The 19097-nt window shown below is 42.9% G+C and overlaps 2 protein-coding genes across 5 annotated transcripts in view; one reads left to right on the top strand and one right to left on the bottom strand.

Moving 5' to 3' along the window:
* The window catches only part of SEC24A (SEC24 homolog A, COPII coat complex component), a 26508-nt gene extending 22895 nt beyond the window's left edge, over nt 1-3613 (bottom strand). For 3 of the 4 annotated variants that reach the window (XR_013930190.1, XM_080400429.1, XM_080400428.1), the window contains exon 1: nt 3432-3613. Coding sequence is in view for 2 of the 4 variants with exons in the window: in XM_080400429.1 (XP_080256555.1) it covers nt 3432-3504 (73 nt within the window). In the remaining 2 variants the exon portion in view is untranslated. Of the gene's footprint in view, nt 1-2; nt 129-3431 lie in introns of those variants that run through there. The other variant, XM_080400430.1, reaches the window with a different exon arrangement.
* A 135-nt stretch (nt 3614-3748) lies between these two features.
* SAR1B (secretion associated Ras related GTPase 1B) lies at nt 3749-18498 on the top strand. The gene is made up of 7 exons (XM_080400438.1): nt 3749-3951; nt 8426-8499; nt 12128-12247; nt 13113-13178; nt 13733-13836; nt 13999-14130; nt 15562-18498. Exons 2-7 carry the CDS (start codon nt 8442-8444, stop codon nt 15676-15678), a joined length of 597 nt encoding a protein of 198 aa, XP_080256564.1. The 5' UTR covers nt 3749-3951; nt 8426-8441; the 3' UTR covers nt 15679-18498.
* Nucleotides 18499-19097: the final 599 nt, after the last annotated feature.

Below are 19097 nucleotides of genomic sequence, written 5' to 3' on the forward strand. Positions count from 1 at the left end.
ACCTCTGAAAATTACCTTGCAGTGTTTCAGATGTGTTTTCAACAATCAGTTTGCAAAATCCTTTGTAAATTAAACTTGCTAACTCTAAGAATGATGAATTCTTATGTGATGCCAAGTCTCCTGACTGCATCAGCATGTACACTGAGATAACAACATCACTATAAGCCATACAAAAAACCAAAGAACAAACACAAATTCATTTCATAACTTGATTATTCACCTTCAAGCATGACTCTCTAGCCCAGGCAGGAATCAGAGTACTTGGATTGCTCTCTTACGCACTGTTTTCCCTGCTTGAGGGCTAAGTTTGAGGATAAAGCAATATAAGTGAGGTGAAATTCAAAACTGACCGACCTGGTATTTTCTATGGCACTTTGCTTTAAAGAGTAAAATCAAATTCACTGCAGCACAATGTTCCAAATTTCAACTTTTATTTTTGAAGTCGGAAGCATAACAAAAAGTCTCGATGAACTATGCACAATTCATGTTTCCAAGACAAGCCTGCATAAAGCTGCTAAAGCAACAGCACTGAGGGGCACAAACCCTTTCCAAAAGGCTTCACAGTGCCCCAAAACTTCTCAGGACTTGCTGTTTTGCTGTTGCCAGGTATCCATCTAGACCTGACCTCTTTACTGAGGCTTATCAGAGAGCACAGAGGTTCGCCAGCCTTCCCCAAACACCGCTGCTGGTTTTCTGCGCTGCTCCGTGAAGCCAAGAACCAACAAGAAATTCAGCGTAGACTGAAGAGCTAGGTCACCTGCATGGCAGCGACACAACCGACACTCAAAGACCACAGAGATGAGTTAATAATACAAGAAAGGACACCTACTTAATAGTGAAAGACAGCTCTGCAGGAACACACGGCCATTTAACATTTCTAAGGGATCAGGAATGGCACCAGAATATATATGAACATTGCCTGATCATTTTATGAAATGAGGGGTCAAAATATTAGTGTGGGAGGCTAGGCTTCAAGTCATGTTTTTGGCCATACATTTCACTGTCACCTACTCCAAGCCAGTTTAGTACATCGCTTTCACCAGGCACAACCTCACCAACCTCCAGGGAGGCACCAGGATAACGACACTGAAAAGCTACATCCCAACTGGACTGCCACGGGATCGGTCACCACCAGTGCCCACTTCAGCTCACTCCAACCCATTGGTTTCCAAACCCAACAGCTTCTAAAGCATCTCACAGCCTCAAACTGCCATGCTAAGGTACCACACGAGGAGACCAAGACAGTTCTAAAGTAATTGCTTCTCCCTCTTGTTTGCACTTCAGATGTATTAACAGGAAAGCAAATTAGTAACCTGCAGCTAAATGAATACGGAATATTGGTCCTATTAAAAGAAAAACACAAATAAAGTAGAGGAAGGTTGTTGCTAAGCAACCCGATGCTCCATGCTAAACAATTTCCTGGTCAGCACACAGTGCTGCTGTGACAATTCACTGCCTTCTTGGACACTCGGAGTTACCTGCAAACAGTAAAGCAAGCAACAAGTTGAGAGCTCTCTAACAATTTATTGTTCTATTGACAGCTTTCTTTCCTCACAGGCCACTCTAAGTACCGCAGTAGTGTCTCAATACCCTCTAGACTGTTTTAAAACGTAAAAACACTTTTGCTTTTACTGCAAAGATCAAGGATCACAGCACCTTCTCAATATATCTCTATACTGTGAACAATACGAAGAACAGTCCATGCTTGAATATTCACATTTATTCAAAAGGACAGCAACCCAAACCTTATCTCTAACATACCATAACAACTGTTTAATTTTATTACCTTGTATTTGCGTAACTCTAAATTTCAGTTCTTTATTTTTCATACACCTGACAGCTGGGTAGCCTGAAATTCCTCCTCCTCTGAGTGCCTCTCCAGAACTTTCATTATGTGCTTAATCTGACTACATGGAAATCAGCAAACATAAAGCGGTGCCAGTCTGTAAATCATCCCACTCGATTACTCCATTAGCTAACACTCTCTTTGTACATTCCCTGCTTAGCCCATGAGCTCTCCAGAACAGAGGCTGTCTCTTCAGACTGGATTTGTACGCTTCCCACTTTCTTGACCCTATAAGCAACTATACAGTTGTTTGTAAAATGTCATTTTGCAGATGACTTTGAGGAAAAGTAATAAGCATGCTCTGAAGGTGGAGGGGGAAGACAAGTCAAACCATTTAATTACTCGTGCATAAAGCAGAAAAATCAAAAGATCTCATTATAACTGAATTGCTTATGATGCAGCACAACTACCGAGACACATAAGTGTATAATTAAGAAACAGAGTCCAGAGGATGCTGTCTGTATATGCGAAATCAGTAAATACTTCCAACAGCACAGATTTCCACAAATGCAAAGAAAACAGATACGGAGACAAGGCTGGCCTTGCATTTCTTCCTTCCTAGCTTACAAGGCTGGTGAGCAAGTTGTTCAGTTTCATCTCCAATATCTCGTTTAAAAAGGAAAAGATGTATTTTAAGGGGGAGAAAGTCACCGACTTTCCCAGGTGGCAGCACACAGGGTAGTATCGGGTTTAAGTGAATGACAAGATAAAAAAACCACACCGGGCTGGGCGCAGCCCGCCCCCCCGCAGCGCTCACCAGTGCCACATGTACAGCCCGTCCAAAGGGCCAGAGGCTGGGCCGGCCGCAGGGCGGCGGGGAGGGGGGGGGGGGCTCGGCGGGGCGCAGGGCTGGGGGCGTTGGGGGAGCCGGGGAGCGCAGGGCTGGGAGTGGGGGTGGCCCGGGCGCCCCCCGGCCCACATTCCGCCGCGCAGCCCCGCCGAAAGGCGCTGCGGTCCGTTGATAAGACGAGACACGCACACAAAAATAACCGGGGATGGTTTTGTCGTGTGTGTGTGTGTGTGTGTGTGTAAAAAAAACATTGGAAGGGAAATCTATTTTGTCCGGTAAAGAGCTGTGCGCTTTGGTCAGCGCGACGCCGGGCAGGACGGGCTCCCGCCCGCAGCCCCCGTACCGCCGCCCCCGGCCCGGGCTGCCGCTGCCCGTACCGCGTCCCCGCACCGGCCGGCTGCCGCTCCCGCCGGGGTCGCAGGGGCAGGCGCTCACCGCTACACACTTTTTTCCTGTGTGTTTTTTTTGGTTTTTTCCTCCAATTCATCTCCGCTTTCTCTCGGGACACCGGCTGTCCAGGATGCGGCGAGGGCACCGGACACAGACCTGTCCCCGGGGCCGCCACGGCCCCCTCGTCCCACCGCTCCGATGGGCTGTAACCCCGCCAGCCCAGCAGCCAGCCCGCGGCCGCAGGCGCCCCGAGCACCTCCTCCCCACCGCTCCGCCCGCGGGCACCGGCCCCTGCCCCGCCGCCCCGGGGAGGACAGGCCTCGGGCGGCCCAGGGAAGCGCGGGGGGGTGGCAGCCGGCCCCCGTAGGCGCGCTCCCTGCGGCCCTCGCCCGCCGCCACACTCACCGTTGCTGTAGGGCTGCTGGCCGGCACCATTCTGGCTGGAGTAGCCGGCGGGAGGCCTAGCGGGCTGGGCCATGGCGGCGAGCTGGGCTCGGCTCGGCTGGGCTCGGCTCGGCGGTGCCGCCCGTCTGGCGGCGCCCGGCCCAGCTCGGGGGAGGAGGAAAGGGCCGGCCCCGCACCGGAACTACCGGGCGGCGCGCGCAGGCGCATTGCGTACACGTGGCACTTCCGGGAGCGGCGCGCTGCGGCAGTGGGCGGAGCCTGGCGCCTTAAGGGGGCCGGGGCCGGGCCAGGCCGCGCTGCGGGTGGGCCCGCGGCGGGGAGGCGGTGCCGGGAGGGCCCCGCGGCCGTGGGCCGGGCGGAGCGCTGCGCCGAGCCCAGCTGCGCTGCCTGCGGACGCGGCCGGCCGGGCCCGGAAGAAGGCGCGCGGGGGCGGAGCGGGGCGCAGCCGCGGGGTGCGTGTGGGTGTCAGTGTCGGTGCCGGCGGAGCGCAGCGCCCGCACCTCAGGCTCGGCGGCGGCGGGTGAGTGTGGCGGGCGGTGAGGGCCGCCCCGGCCTTGCCCTGGGGACCTGCCGGAGGGGCCGGGCGGGCTCGGCAGTGCGCTGGGCCGCCCCCGTGTCCCGCTGGGAGCGGCCTCCGGCCCGCGGCAGAGCATGCCCGGGGGTCCCTGCGGGCCTGGGGCGGCCGCGGCCTGCGTGGGCCCGTGGGCGGTGTGTTGGGGCTGGGCCTGCGGCGGGCGCCCCTTCCTGCGGCCGGGGGGCAGCGGGGGAGGGGGGCACCGGCCCGTGAACCTGCGGCGGGCCTTGGGCTGTCCGTTTGTGGCCCTGGTTGCACCTCAGCAGGGGTCTGCGGTGTGGGGGATGGTGGCGCAAGTATTGCCGCGTAACCTGCGGCTGGCCCGTTCCGATCTGTACGGTGTTATTTTTTGCTGTAATTAAGACTTCTAAACAGTTTTGCATCAGTTGCTGCAGTGGGCCCTGGGTCGGGCTGTGCTCTGACAGCAGGTTGCAGGGATCCAGGCTGTGGCTGGATGGCCACGTTAGGTGCCTTCGGAGCTCATGTGCCTGTTGCGGTGCCGTTTTCACAGATAAACTGCTGTTTCAGATGTGCTGAAGGTCCTTGCTAAACTTAAATAGGCTGTCTTGGAGCTAAATAACTAAATATACTATATAACTAAATTTATCTGCCATGCAACATGTAATCTACCTGGTTTCCTACCTAATCAGTAATGGACCAGTGTGACTTCTGGCATCTCGAAGATGACTTGCTATCAAAAACCTGATTAAAATACCTGAAGAAAATCTGTGCTCTTACCTCCTTTTCAAACGCTGTCCATTTCCTCAACTTTTAAAGTACTACATCAAAGTGCAGTTTTATCTCATGGAATGAGTTGTACTGTAGAAGGCAGATACTGGTTTATCCACGGAGTTTCCTAAGAAATTTTGATGCTTCTTGTTTGTGGTAATGTTTGGTGTTAAAATGATCATATGCAAAATTATAACTGTAAGTGATTGTGTTTAGATCCTACCTGAAAAACCGCAAATACACCCTTAACAGTAGCCTTCAAGCTCTTGCTCGCAGGTTTTGTTTTCAGACTTAACTGGGACGCGGGGCTGGCACAGTTCGGTTGGACAGAGGTTTTTTCCTGGCCGTCACTGAAAGTACCCACCCAGGCACAGCTCAGTGTTGCTGCAAGAGCTGTTCAGCTTGGGTGTTGCTGGCCTCTAATTATTCCGTGAAGGCATTTAACGCTGTCTTTAAAAGACTGATATCCTCTCTTACCCAGAGTTTCACAGGCTTTGGTAGTAAGCGCTATTCTAACTGGTTGGGAAGAGAAATGATTTTTTAGAAAGATGGAGGTTGAAAGTAAGCGTGTGTGTATGTGTAAATAACACTTTTCAGACAATATGAGAGTGAGTTTGCTTGCTAGTCCTTTGTCAGTGATGTTCCCTTTAGGAGGCTGGCTCAAGATGTTACCAAAGCCACTGGGTGGGAATTCTGCATCCCCATGGTGAGAAGTGGTCTTCAGTAAGCAAATCCATCTCCTTGGGCTATAGAGTAGCTTATAAGGCTCCACAACAGTTACCAAATGATACTTTGCTGCTGAAATAATGTTAGCCAGGGTTCTTAGAGATGTATTGAAGTGATAACCATCTGTTGATGATGTGATGCTAGAAAACTACGTTTCATATTTTTGTTAAGGAGAGAGAAGTTGGTGATGTCTGTAGAAATAGTTGGTATCAAAAGATTGTCTTGTATCTGGTACAACTAGTTCGTTAAGAGCTTATGTCTACTTGCAACTGGCTATTTTCGAGGGAACCTTTGAAATAACTTTAAAATAGTATTTTTGTCTTCATCGTGGCTAGTGAACAGCAATTGCCAGAGTTTTCGTTGTTCTGATTTCATGGTATTTTTAACATGAGCCTGAGAATTTGAGTCTGTGTATATCGAGCAGGCTCTGCTCTCCCCTTAGTTCAGCATAGCTCTGTGACTTTGACGTGTTAGCAGCGTAATGACTCTTTGATACCGATGCAGAACCTTTGCAGCTTTTTAATGCTTTGATCTCATGCTGCTGTGAATTATGTAGTTGCTTTTCCTGTGTGATAAGAGTAGATTTAATATCTCTGTTCAAATATTACCAGTGTGCCTTTCCAATTAGCTGTCCATTTTTTCCTCATTTTAAAAGTATTTTCCTTTAGGTGCTGCCAGCTGATACAGAGCCTGTTCTGGGTGTATTTGGATAGCTGTGTTTCTAACACCACTTTTCTTGTAGTAATGGAAATCTAGCCTGCATTAATGCTACTTCAGCTATGTTTGCAGCATAATCGTGTTATTGCTTGAATGATTTGAATCTTGCCCCTTAAAGTCTTTTCTGTAATGCATAAATATTGTTTTTCTTTATTCATAAGTTTAATAGATGGAAAAGGTTAATACAACTAAGTGCTGTGAAGTTATTCTCACCTCAGTAATCTGAGCGCTTCTCTTACATCATACTGTTTGCCCTGATTTACAGGTTACTTGAGTTGATCATTTTTCTAAGCCCCATAGAGGCTTTTCTCGATCGGTATTTTGCTCAAGCAATAAATAAATCTGCTGACGTGTATGTTCTGCCATGTTTGCATATTCTTGACCTTTGCTTTTTAGCCATGCAAGGGACAGTTTCAGTCATGAAGTTGTGTAACTGGGTGTTTATCCATTGACAAGTGTACTTGTATTCTTAAAATTTGTGCCTGTTGCAGCTGGTGAGCTGTTCAGAGTAACGTAGGATGTGGGTAAGGGTTTTGGGGTTAGTTGTGGAGAAACCAAGACTCCTAGGCTTTATCATTTGAACAGATGTTTCAGTCCAAGTAAACAGAATTAAAATATCTTTCCACAATATATCTGTTGTTGCGTGGAGGAGAAATTCTGTTTATTGTCATGAGTGTAATTGCTGAGATGTGGATTTTGTTCTGCTTCTGACCTGTGTTTTTCCTAGTGTGCTGTGCTCCAGGGTCAGAGCTGCCCTCAAGTCATCTCGTGGTGCCCCAGGCCACTGCTGCACCATTGGAACCAGTGCAGCAATGTAGCCTGCAGTGATGTGGATGTCTCTGCCAGCTGCACTTAGCTGTGCAGTCCAGTTTTCTGAGGACAGTAGGACTTCAGTGTCCCCTGATATTAGCAGGGGTTGTGTGCTCCAGCAGGAATTAGCTAGCTAAATGCTTCTAAGGATATTGCCCTTTAGTCTTTCAAGAGGTTTTTGTGCTGGATACTAATTCACTGTGTCAAACTGGTGCTTTCAGCATGATTATCCTCATTTTAGATAATGAGGAAAATTAAGGTGAAATCTGAGAAATTAATTGCTTGTGGCTGTGCAGTGAACCTAGTGATGTTTTTATTCTTGCACCCCAAAGCATCACTTTGGCAGTAGCAGCTGTTCCTCCTGAGCACTCAAGGTGTGCCTAGGTTTCCCCAACACCTCCGCTGTGACCGCTGGTTCAGAAGCAGCCCTGCCCTTGGTGGCAGAGGGTTTTTTTCTGGGGCAGGAACAACAGAATTCATCAGTCTGTGCAGTCCATCCTGGCCACTTGCTTCTTTTCCAGACATGAGCATAGCAGCCTTCCATTTTTTACCATACCACAAAGAAGGGTTATTTATGGAGTAGCAGGGCTTCGTCCTGGCAGCAGGGTTTGTCCTGCCTGTGATGGTCAGCTGAAGTTGGCTGATGGTTGTATGGCACAACTAGAGCATTGGTTATAGTAATCCTGGCTGCTCTCAGCACTGCCTTCTGTTCTTGAATCTAGGCTGAAGGAATTTGGTGGGAAGCATGATGTTCTAAAGTCCTTTTTTTAAACTTCAAAAAGTTTTGCATTTAAAGTTTAATTTGTGGCAGCCTGTGCAGGATAGCATAGGAAGACAGTCTTTTGAATGGCAATTCCAGTGCTTTGTGTGAAGTACTTGCTTCCCATTACAAGCCAAACAGGTTCTGTGCAGACAATAGAGGTATATTTGGTATCAAACCTCTCTGGATTTAACTTCACAAAACCTCATTGCCTCTGCTTCAAACCCCAGCAGCTCCCAAGGGTGGCTGGAGCACTGCCTCTGCACTGACATCCTTTATAGCCATCTCAAAAGTGCCGCATTTTCCCAGTTAAAAAGTTTATGTGAAGATCCCATTTGAAATCTTTAGTGGAACATCACATATCTCCACCAAATCATACTTAAGATAAAATTATTTATATTTCTCGCAAAGACTTCTGTCTACATAGCATTTTCCAAGGGGAGGAAAGGTCTTTGTTGTTGAATCACAAGGTCTGGATTCTGCTTTCCATTTCTACGCTAACTTTCTTAATGTGTTGTGGGGTCACTTAATTGGTCCCTGGTATGGCTTACCAAAACTAAACTGTTTATTTTTTTAATCCAGACCTTTGGGTAAGTTTTTTTTATCTGTAAATATCTTAAGTGTTTAGTGTGCTGTTCTGATGGATCTTAAATGCTCTATTTTTTTTGTTTATTTCAGACTCTAAGGTTCAGCTATGTCCTTCATATTTGATTGGATTTACAGTGGCTTCAGTAGCGTATTACAGTTTTTAGGTAAGTTTTTATTGTTTGGAGTTTTTCCTTTCTGATATCCGTGTATAAAATGTCTGTTCATTTCTGTTATCTTCAAACGTAGTCGCTGGTTAAATAATAATATTTGCATTGGTGTATATTCAGCAATACTCAAACAAAGATTTCACTTATCAATATTGAGTATTTCTAAAGCATGCTCTCCACTCAATCTAACATTAATCTTTTAACCTCTTGAAAATACCACGTTTTCCTTTATGAACATAATAGGTTTGATTTTTCTAATTGTACTACATTTAAGCTGGTGTAATTCAGTTGACTTTTGCAGAGTTTCTCATTATTTTTCTGTGCTGTAAAGAACTGAACTTGGTTATTTTAGTTCAGTTTTTACATGTGAGGATTTTACTTCAAAATCGAGGAGCTGTTTACAAAAAATCAGTGCTGGATATTGAAGCTTTTGCCCATGGTCAGCAGTGCATTATTTTGTGACTGGTGTCACTGAAATCAGTTTGAAACTTCACTGGTGTCTTCTGAAGAGCCTCCGGAAAGTATTCCCTGGCCAGAAGAGTCTGCAGCCCATATTAATCCAAGGGGAAATATTATTTTGTGCAAAACAGGAGGGGAAAAAACCCCAAACAAACCCCCAAAACAACCAGGAGGAAAAGGAATGTTAGGATACTAAAAAAAGGAACAGAAGTCGCAGATCATGTAGGTAAAAGGCACAATTTACAAGTTCAGAGGATTTTATTGAAGTAGATAAAAAGCATTTGAGATTAAGCAATCATGGCAAGCTGTGCCACCTACCTTTTATCAGTTGAAAGTTTAAACTTTTTCACTGAATGTTAGACCCTTGGCCTACTATCGAACTATTAGCCAGTGAAATTTTAACTAAGTTGACTAATCTTTCTTATCTCCTCTCCCTTAGCTGAGCAGTGATTACTGCGCACAAGCCTGCTTTTCCATTTCTGTGCATGCAAAGTCTAATTCTGGTGAATGATTCTGGAGCTTGAAGTAGGAAGGAGAATTACTTTCAGTGTGTCCCCCTTTTTTTTTTTTTTTTCTAGAAGAAACACTTTCTCTTTGTGTTTTTATTTACAGTTGAAGAAGGCTGATTATAACATTTGGGAAACTCCCCACTGTTCCCTGTGCTGCCCCGTCAGCAGGCTGATAAGATCTTTCTATGAAGTACATCTTTGCACACATATACTGTTAGAATGCATAAAGAATCTTTTTATAGATATATAAACTCCGGTCTTGGTGTAGCTAATAGCTGAAGTATTGCTGCTTGTTTGTCTTGTGTTTCTATGGAAGACACCTGGGAAGTATGAAATGTTACAGAGAAAGCAGCGGCACCTGATTTGGGAGCAAAGGCCCCTGAATGTCCAGGCTGAGAGTAGCAAAAATATTATGGTTTTACTATGGTTTAGTAGAATTTTGTTTAACTTGTAAAGTGAATGTGAACTGGAGTTTCTCCTGTGACATAAACTAATATATGAAAATATTTGCCCGCTTCTCCTTTCTCTGTAAACATTAATACTTTCTCCTCTACTCTGTAGTTTAATAGTTAGTATGTTCTTGGGCATGTGAGAGGGTGAGCTTGGGAAGTAAAGGTTGTTGTAGTTGAAAGAACTGTTGAAGGCACTTCATGTATCTGTGGTAATAAGGATCATTAATGCAACAAGCTGAGGAATACTACGGAATATTAATTCCTGCAAGTTACATAATGTGTCCCGTTGGAATGCGATCCCAGAGATTAGCTTAAAGGCAGAGGTGAGCAAACAGCAGCGTGTGAAGGCCGGCCAGGCCGGGGCATGTATGCCCTGTAGCACCGTGGCGTCAGTGGGGCTGTCCAGGCAGCCACCTGTGCAACAGCATCACTTAAAATCCCACCAAACAAAACATGTATGAGAACAACGCGTTCGGTAAGAAGAAAAAATGAGTGCTCCAGAAACTGGTGTTACTGGCTCCCTCTGCCCTCTATCCTCCTTGTGTAGGGAGACCGAGGCCAGCTGTCAGCGCGCCCTTCGGGTGGCTAACATCAGCCTTTTGCCTGTGGCCTCAAGGCACAGCGCAGGTGCTGGCGCACGGTTTGCAGTGCGAGTTGTGCTTGCAGGAGAAGGTGCAGTTAAGTGTAGGGACCACAGTCATGGGATGGTTGAGTTTAAACAGTAAAATCTGATTGCGTACTTCACAAAATGTTTCTGTATCATCACAGTGGTAGTAAAATAAACTTGTCTTTGGCATTTTGCAATGTGCTGTAATACTATGATGTTATCTAGTCAAAGATCCTGGCAATGTTAAAACCTCCCACCTTGCAATATTTGGCTGTATTTTGCAATTCTTTTTGCATAGAAAGAAGAGATAATTCTATTAGGAACATAGCTCAGTTTTACTTCTGAAGAAATGTAATTTCGGCATATACATATATGTATTTTCTCATTCTCTAAGTGTTCTGCCCTCTCTGGCACTCGTAAAGGCTGTGGAGTCAGCACTGGTTCCTGAGGAGATATGCAGCACGTAGTATCCAGCCACAGGTCTTTGAAGAGGGAATAAGGGAAGATTTTATGCTTTAAAAAGGCAAAGTTAAGAGACTCTTACTTCTGTAGTTTTTTCAGTACAGAAGGTGATTTTTTTTAAAAAAAAATTAATTTGTCTTTAAAATGTTTCACTTTGAATGTCGATCAGTTTGAAGCAGTGAAAAATAATCCTGGCATAGGATGTAGTGTTGGCAAGTTACAAGAGAGTTGCCCTTTGATCTCAAACTTAAGAAAATATGGTGTTCTTGTTTTGAACATCCTTCCTCTCCTTCACAGCAACTGTTCCATTTGCTGGGATTGCAAGTAGAGGTAAAAATAATAATATTGAAAAGGCATTTTTATAAAGGTGACAATTGGTGAAAATAAAATTTCTTATCCCTGTTATGAAAGCATTATCACATGACAGTGAGTGTTTCAGAATTATCCTGATTGATGCCATTCAGGATATATCCATACAGTTTAGCTGGGAGTATGGGTGAATGTTACTTTTTGTCAAAATAATAATATGAACCAACATAAAATAATTCATACATGTGCTAATTATGAAATGTTGATGTTGAAACCAATTTCTGTAATATACTGATTGAGGTCTGAACCTTCTTTTTGCTTCGAAGAAGTATTTTTGTTGTAACTTGAGGTAGTTGAAGAGAACGCCTTCTGTTCAGGTCCCTATTTCAGACCCTGCTGTTAGCACTGTACCTGCATGCTCCCCTCTCCACCACCTCTGAGCAAAACTATCCTTTTGCTGGGGCAGAGTAAGACACACTGGCAAAATTTTGTCCTGTTCTGCTGCAGTTTTCCTAAGATAACCTAAATGCAGTTACATGAGTCACACAGTTACATCAGTTGTGTACTTCTACCTCTCCTGCTAAGTATCCTTTAAATTGCATGTGGTACACACAGTGCAGCAGGCACATGAGCAAGTGTGAATGTAGTTTGTACGAGCAGGAGAACATGGCTAAAGGGCACTGATCAAGTGCATGGAGGTGCTTGGCTGGTCTGTATTTTGTACTATGACTGTAACACTTTGTTCCTGGGAGCAAAATCATCTCTAGCGCTAGAAATGAACTCGTACTGATTTAAGTGATTATTCACTAGGTCCTTCTTTGTTCTAGGACTGTACAAAAAATCAGGCAAACTAGTGTTTCTTGGACTGGACAATGCTGGAAAAACTACACTGCTGCACATGCTCAAAGATGACAGACTGGGACAACATGTCCCCACGTTACACCCCAGTAAGTTGATCTGATAGTTCTGTAGCTAGAAAGTATTTGAAGTGTTGCAGGAAAAGCAGGATCTGAGTATATATCATATGACCAACAGGGTAATAGGGAAGAAACAAAATAATTTCTGGGATTGCGATCTGTAGGTAGTTCAAGTAATGTCCAGGAAAATGTGTAGGATAGTTCAATGTGGAATATTTGAAATAAATAAATTATTTTTCTTAAATTTTATTTAAATTTAAAATAAAGAGGAGAGTAACAGGCATGGACCTGAGAGTCTAGATTACAGAAACTGTGGGAAATTGGGGCTTGCAGCATTTGGGAGCAGCTTCTCTCTGTAACTGGAAAACCAGCATTTATATACGCTGCGTTGATTTTTTTTTTTTTTATTATTATTTTATTTTTGGTTCAGAGGTTGCTGTGTAATTGTTATCCTGGTAGCCTTGCAGAAGAAAAAAAGTTCAACACAAGTTAAAAATTTGGATTGGTCAAGTCCAGTAAGGAGGTGGGAAATTGGGGAAAGACACGAAGAGGAGAAACCTTGAGCAGAGTTGTACATGAAATGCCCTCTTTGTGGCAAACCACATGCCAGAGCCAACTGTTGTTTGTATAATGTGTAGGAATAAATAATACACGAATATTCTCTGCTGTTGTTAGCACGGTAGATATTTCACATGTGTTTTATGGTTAATAACATCTTGTTGTTAAACAAACGTGTCATTGATTTTGAGAGAAAATTATGATTCTTGATTTGCTTCTTGAATGACAAAATGCTGAAAAGAACCAAGAGAGAAGGTAAAATCTACATATTAGAAGGTTAGACCATTCCAGTGCACTACGTGATCTTCACAGACAACATAATTCTGTGTATTTTTAGCTTCAGAAGAGCTGACAATTGCTGGCATGACTTTCACTACCTTTGATCTGGGTGGACATGCTCAAGGTAAGAGAATAAATATATCAACACACTTCACTAAATTGAGTTGTTGTCTACAGTTTGTTTGTTTCGGATCAGAAATATGACCATGCTGCAGAGATTGACTTCCCATACTCTCTTTGACAGCATGAAAAATGTCCATTGCTCTTTTGTCCATCTCCACTGCTTATCACAAACCCAAAATGATTTGGCAAGAGCTGCAGTAGAGTGGAAATTTTTGACTGGTATCTGTATTTTGAAGAGTATTCTGTACGTTGTATTACTTGCATTTACCTTTAAGCTTTATGCTTCCAACTTACCTTTGTTGACACAATTCTTTGGGAAACATTAAAAAGTTTCAATACATCAGTGTGCATTTGGGATATTGGTGAAACAGTAAAAGTAATGATTACTTCTGCTCCATTATTTCAAGCTTTGTAAAACATGAAATTACATCCTGAAGACCGGCAACATAAGCTAAGACTAAAAAAAAAAAAAGTCCCTGCTGCTTTTTACTGATGTGCCTCACTCTAAATTTTGGGGTAATTTCCTTTTGTTTTTAATTCACATCTTCCCTGTAGCTCGCAGAGTGTGGAAAAACTATCTGCCTGCAATTAATGGCATTGTGTTCTTGGTGGACTGTGCAGATCATGAAAGATTGCTTGAATCGAAAGAAGAACTTGATGTAAGTTTAAATAAGTTTTTGAAAGTTTTAACTTCAGTGTCTACAAAATAAGCTCAAATTCCAGTATCCAACAGTGCTCTGCTGCCACCTGGACATGAGTAGTAGCAATGTGACCTTCTGTGTTCTAAATTAATCTCTCCTCCTTTCTTCCTTCCTTTGTAGTCACTAATGACAGATGAAACTATTGCTAATGTGCCTATCCTAATTCTTGGTAACAAGATTGACAGACCCGAAGCCATCAGTGAAGAGAGGTTACGAGAGATGTTTGGTCTGTATGGCCAGACAACAGGAAAGGTAATACTTCTTTCTTTGTTGGGGTATGTGTATATTTGGTTTTGGGGCATTTTTTTGTTGGGGAGTTTGCTTGCCTTACTTGTATGTTCACTAGAGCTATACACAATAAATGGGTTTTAATGTATAAAGTACTTGGTACATAATAACCACATATGGAATGAACTCCAGAGTCTCTGTGTGTGTGTGTGTGTGTGTGTGTGTTGGATGTATCTCGACTGCAACTCTTCTACGTCATATTCAATGCTACATTTTTTCAGAGAACTTAATTGTACTTAGGATCATTTTAATACTTCAACTTTCCTGTGCAGTATTTTTAAATGATTAGCAAGGTTTGAGAGGCTATAGTTATAGTGAGAAGCTAAGAGGAAACTGGGTGAAATCTTTCAGTACATGATTTTTCTCATTTGAAGTGTGGGCTTAGTACAGTTTGTTACTTAACATGCTTACCTGATGCTTAGAAATAGGTTTATACTATTGTACAAGTCTGAGTTTGTAGGTTGTGAGAGGGGAAAAAAAAGTTCCTACTGGCATCCATAGCAACAAGGCAGACTTCTATTATGGATCTTTGTGATACTTCTTAATTTTAAGTAAATACAGTGTAATACTCATAGGAGGTATTTGGATACAGGGCACTAGAAACAAGTTGCTTTGTTGTCCTTTGCCCTTGGAAAGACACCTCTGCAGCTGACAAAGCTGTTCCAGTGAGGCCTGTGTCCCAGCTCCCATCAGACGCCCAGCAGCATGGCTCTGCTGAGGAGGGCACCTGGCCTTGCAATTCCTTCTTCTTTATTCACTCTTAAATGCTTCCCTTAAGTTCAATGCCAGTCAGTTTAGGGTGAGCAGGAACAAATGTTTATCTTCTGGTTTTCTACTTGAGAGTTGCACAGGCTAGTTTTAGAATTGGTGTTAACGGGCTATAAACTGTTACTACTGTCTTCCCCTCTCCTTGTATCTTGCCCTGTTTTTTACAACACTGCACATAGTCTATGAAGTATGAATACCATTGTGAATCTCCAGTTGAGCCACAGCTTTATCGCTGCTGATCTTGCAAGCGACTTGCACTCTTGCTATGGTCAGTCCTACAATTGGTAGTAAATGCTGTTTTTATCTGGTTGGAAAGCTATTAGAAGTAGAGCAGGCATCTGTGTCTGAAAACCAAGTACAAGCTCTGAAATTCTCTGTCCACAGGCTTGCTGTTGCATTCTGGTTTCATGTACTTCACCCTCTCCAAATACGGATGCACGTGAAAATAGGCTTTGTGTATTTCTCGAGTGACCCTGGTCTACATCTGCACGTTTTAGATGAGTTTATTTTCCAAAGTTCCAGTATCCAGCACAAGTTAAATAATGGCATTCCATAGAAACAAATGTCTATGTCAAGTAGCTGTCTTTTTACGATAGTGTAACTTGGAACCCTTCTGTCTCTCTGCAGGGCAGTATACCACTGAAAGAGCTGAACGCGAGGCCGTTAGAAGTGTTCATGTGCAGTGTGCTAAAGAGACAAGGCTACGGAGAAGGCTTCCGCTGGATGGCACAGTACATTGATTAATGCCAAAATCACATCAGTACATTCTGTCCCATGTCTGAATATTAAGTCTACTCCTTATTTGATCACTCAGTGTACGTAACTTGAATTCATTTGACTGTTTAGTTATAAAAATACACTTTTAGCTAATTATATCATGTATGCTAAATTGTTAAGTGTAAGGATTGAGAAATTATTTCAAGCGAGTTTGTAAGTTTAAGTACCACAGCCTGTGCGCTTTCTAATCCCATACAACATCTTTTTGCAGCTTTTAATTTAACAAGTCTTCGGCACCATTTTTGGTCAGAGCAACTTTCCAGTATAGTATGTCTGAATGCACTTTTTAACAGCTAAAAACTACGAACATGTGAAAATATTTAATGCTTATGTTAAATTTTTTTATGTACTTTTTTGAAACTGGTTTTATAACTTTAGAGTATATAACCATCTTTCAAGGAATAATAAATAATTTAGCTGATGGATAATTGCATGATGCCTTACGGTTTTCAATAATACACTTTCTTATGCAACGTCATGCAATAAATTTAAATCCAGTTTTTGGCAACTGTAATGGAAAATGTTTCATTTTAATGTGTCTTAATTAGTGAGGCTGCCTGATGATCTGAATATGTGGGATGTTTTCCTGAAACACAGAAGGCTACAAAGTAGTTTCATTGTATGTTAGAGTAAGGTGTTGTTTTTTCAGCCTACCAAATTGCATTTATTATAGGATTTTGTATTAGTAAAAGAAAAGTGTAATCCAATGCCCTTATAACCACCACCTTTAAAAAGTACAAATAATGTAAATCAGCTTGCTGATGTAAATCTTGAACTAATGTCAAAAGTGGTCTTACTCTACTGGTCTTTTGAATGAAACCCCTGAAGCGACACAGGAAGTAACAGGGTTTTTTTTCCTGAAGAAATTAAGACTACCATTGCACTAAATATTCTGTTCCTAATTTAATTTGATTAGAGGTCTGTTAGAAGATTTGCCTGTGAAATTGCCAGGAAAAAAAACCATTGCCATTGCTGCTTGTGAAAATTTATCAGCCCACACCCAATCGGCCAGTTTTATTTTTGGTGTTTTGAATTGGGACAAGATGGATTGTTTTCTGTGGTTTCGCCCTGAAACCTAGCCAGTGTGGCAGCTAGCTGCTGACTGCCCAGGTGGGTTATTTCTGGGGTAACGTTTGGTTATCTGCAGTCCTTGTTTCCAGACTTCTGTTTTTCTCCATCTTTGAGTGTGTTAGTTCCCTGAAGAGAAAGCAGGTTATTTTCAAAGAAGGGGTATTGATGTGCATGTGTCTGTCAACATCTTGTGGATGCTGGCTGACGCTGGCATGGAGCTGTGGTTGGTGCTTCTGTGTGCTGGGGATATTTTGCGCTAACCTGTTGGATGCAGGTAGGGTTTCAGCCCTGGACTCACAGTTTCACCTGATGGGTTTGAGTTTTGCTGTGTGGTTTGTTTTCCCCTTGCAGCAGTTTGTACTGGTACGAGTGTTTTTACTGAATCCCTTTTACTCGCCCTTGTAGGTCTTCTCCAAAATACTTTAGGCCTTCTGTTTCCCATATCCATGACAGCAAATGTATATCTGACTGGTTTGATTTCATAAATACCTTTCTCTCTTGACCTGCTGGGCTTGAGTCTCAGATTTAAAGCCTGTAGGCTTATAGCAAATAAATGAGACTTATTCCTTGCCCAGATCTGAATTTCTGTGATTGAATATTGATGATCAGTTCCCCACAGCCCTGGATTGTGCATCTGAATAAGATGAATAATTCAGAACCTAACTAATGTAAATTGTAACTGAAGTTTATTACTGCACAATCATTGCAAAATGTTAAGCCTAGTTTGTGCATGGTGAAGTTCAGAGTGATGGTATCGGATAGCTTTTCCAAATCACCAACGTAAGAGAATTCTGCATTTAAACTAGTGCTCAGCTGTAGAGTAGTGTCTCTGTTGCATAAATCAAAACTGGAGGTAAGAGGTGGCCTCTCACCAGTGTGTGGACAACATGTGAGTCCTTACTACCGACAGCTGTTACATAGGGGATGTGCCTCTATTTTTTTTTTCTCTAGCTCTTTTCTGATGATGGTTATAATGCAGAGAACGACAGCTATCAGTAGATGGTGTAAATATTAAAACCACTGCTTGCAGAGTCATGTTGGGGTGTTGATGTGGGAGGCTTGGGGCTGTGGTGCCTGTGCTTATGGAAATGAAGCTGGAGGTGGAGGTGTTCTGCTGCGCTTCCACAGGCTGAGCCATTACGTGGGCACTGAGAGGTCCTCTTCGCCTGCTCGTCCAGCCAACTGTGAATAACCTGAGCAGTAAGGAAAGGGATGGTAGTATTAAGAATTAAAAAAGGAAGGTGGTACTGCTTTAACAGTGTGTGTTAATTCTTCGTATTATGGAAATACTCAGATTTCATGTTTCCTGCTGTAGGATGCTAGTTTAAATGCGGTTGTAATAAGGGCATGAAGAAATCTGGACCTTGTGTTTATCCACCCTGGGTATTGTAATGGTTCCTGTTGTGGGAATCACTGGTCAACACTCGGTTAAATACACAAACAATCTTGCTCTGTTTCATTTCATTCAGTAGAGGAAGTATCTTTCTTCTGATGTTTACGTTTTGTTGTGCACATGAATGTGAATGGGTGTTGTGTGTCTTTGTGTGAAGACTTCATTTATAGACAAATACTCCAATAAGAGTGTTTTTCATCTCCACATCTCCCTGGTCATTTATTCTTGGAGTTTGCTTGTTCCTATGATTGTGACCAGTCTTACTTTAAGTTTAAAAAAAAAAAAAAAAAAAAAAAAAAAAAAAAAACCAACAAGAAGCAACATTCACATTTGGGTCAGACTTCTATGAATTTTTTTTTCCACTCTTGACTATGCAGATTTCAATTAAACATCACTTTAAAGAATGTGAAAAAGAAAATTCATTAATAAAGATGTTATTTATGACGCGTCTCATTCTGTTTTTACATTGCAACAGTTCTTTAAGGGAAATGAATGAAGATTTCTAAGATACTAATAACTACTTCTGACAAAGTGCCCTGTATTTCACTGCAGTGGCCCCATATGCTAGCATCTATGGTTGACTAAGATTTATTTAGCTTGTATTCAATTAAACTTGGGTTTTAGTATGTGTTGTATAGCTGTGAGGCATTGCTGTATTTCAGTCTTGGTTTAATAAATTTTTCAGCAGCAATTACTGGCATTGGAGATGGGAAGGATCTTTGAGCTTTCTCATTAATCCTCTTGTCAGATCAAGATTATTTAATTAATATTTCTGTATTCAGTGTTCAGGTGCTGTCTATGATGTGCCAAAGATGACCTGTGGTATTCACTGGAATACAATACCTGCATGCATGTGAGCTTTACTGTATTTTAATAATTGGAACTGAATATAAAGTAGGACATTTGGCATCCAGTTGCTTAT

This window comes from Falco punctatus (genome assembly GCF_963210335.1).
Source record: "Falco punctatus genome assembly, chromosome: 8".
NCBI classification, from domain to species: Eukaryota; Metazoa; Chordata; class Aves; order Falconiformes; family Falconidae; genus Falco; species Falco punctatus.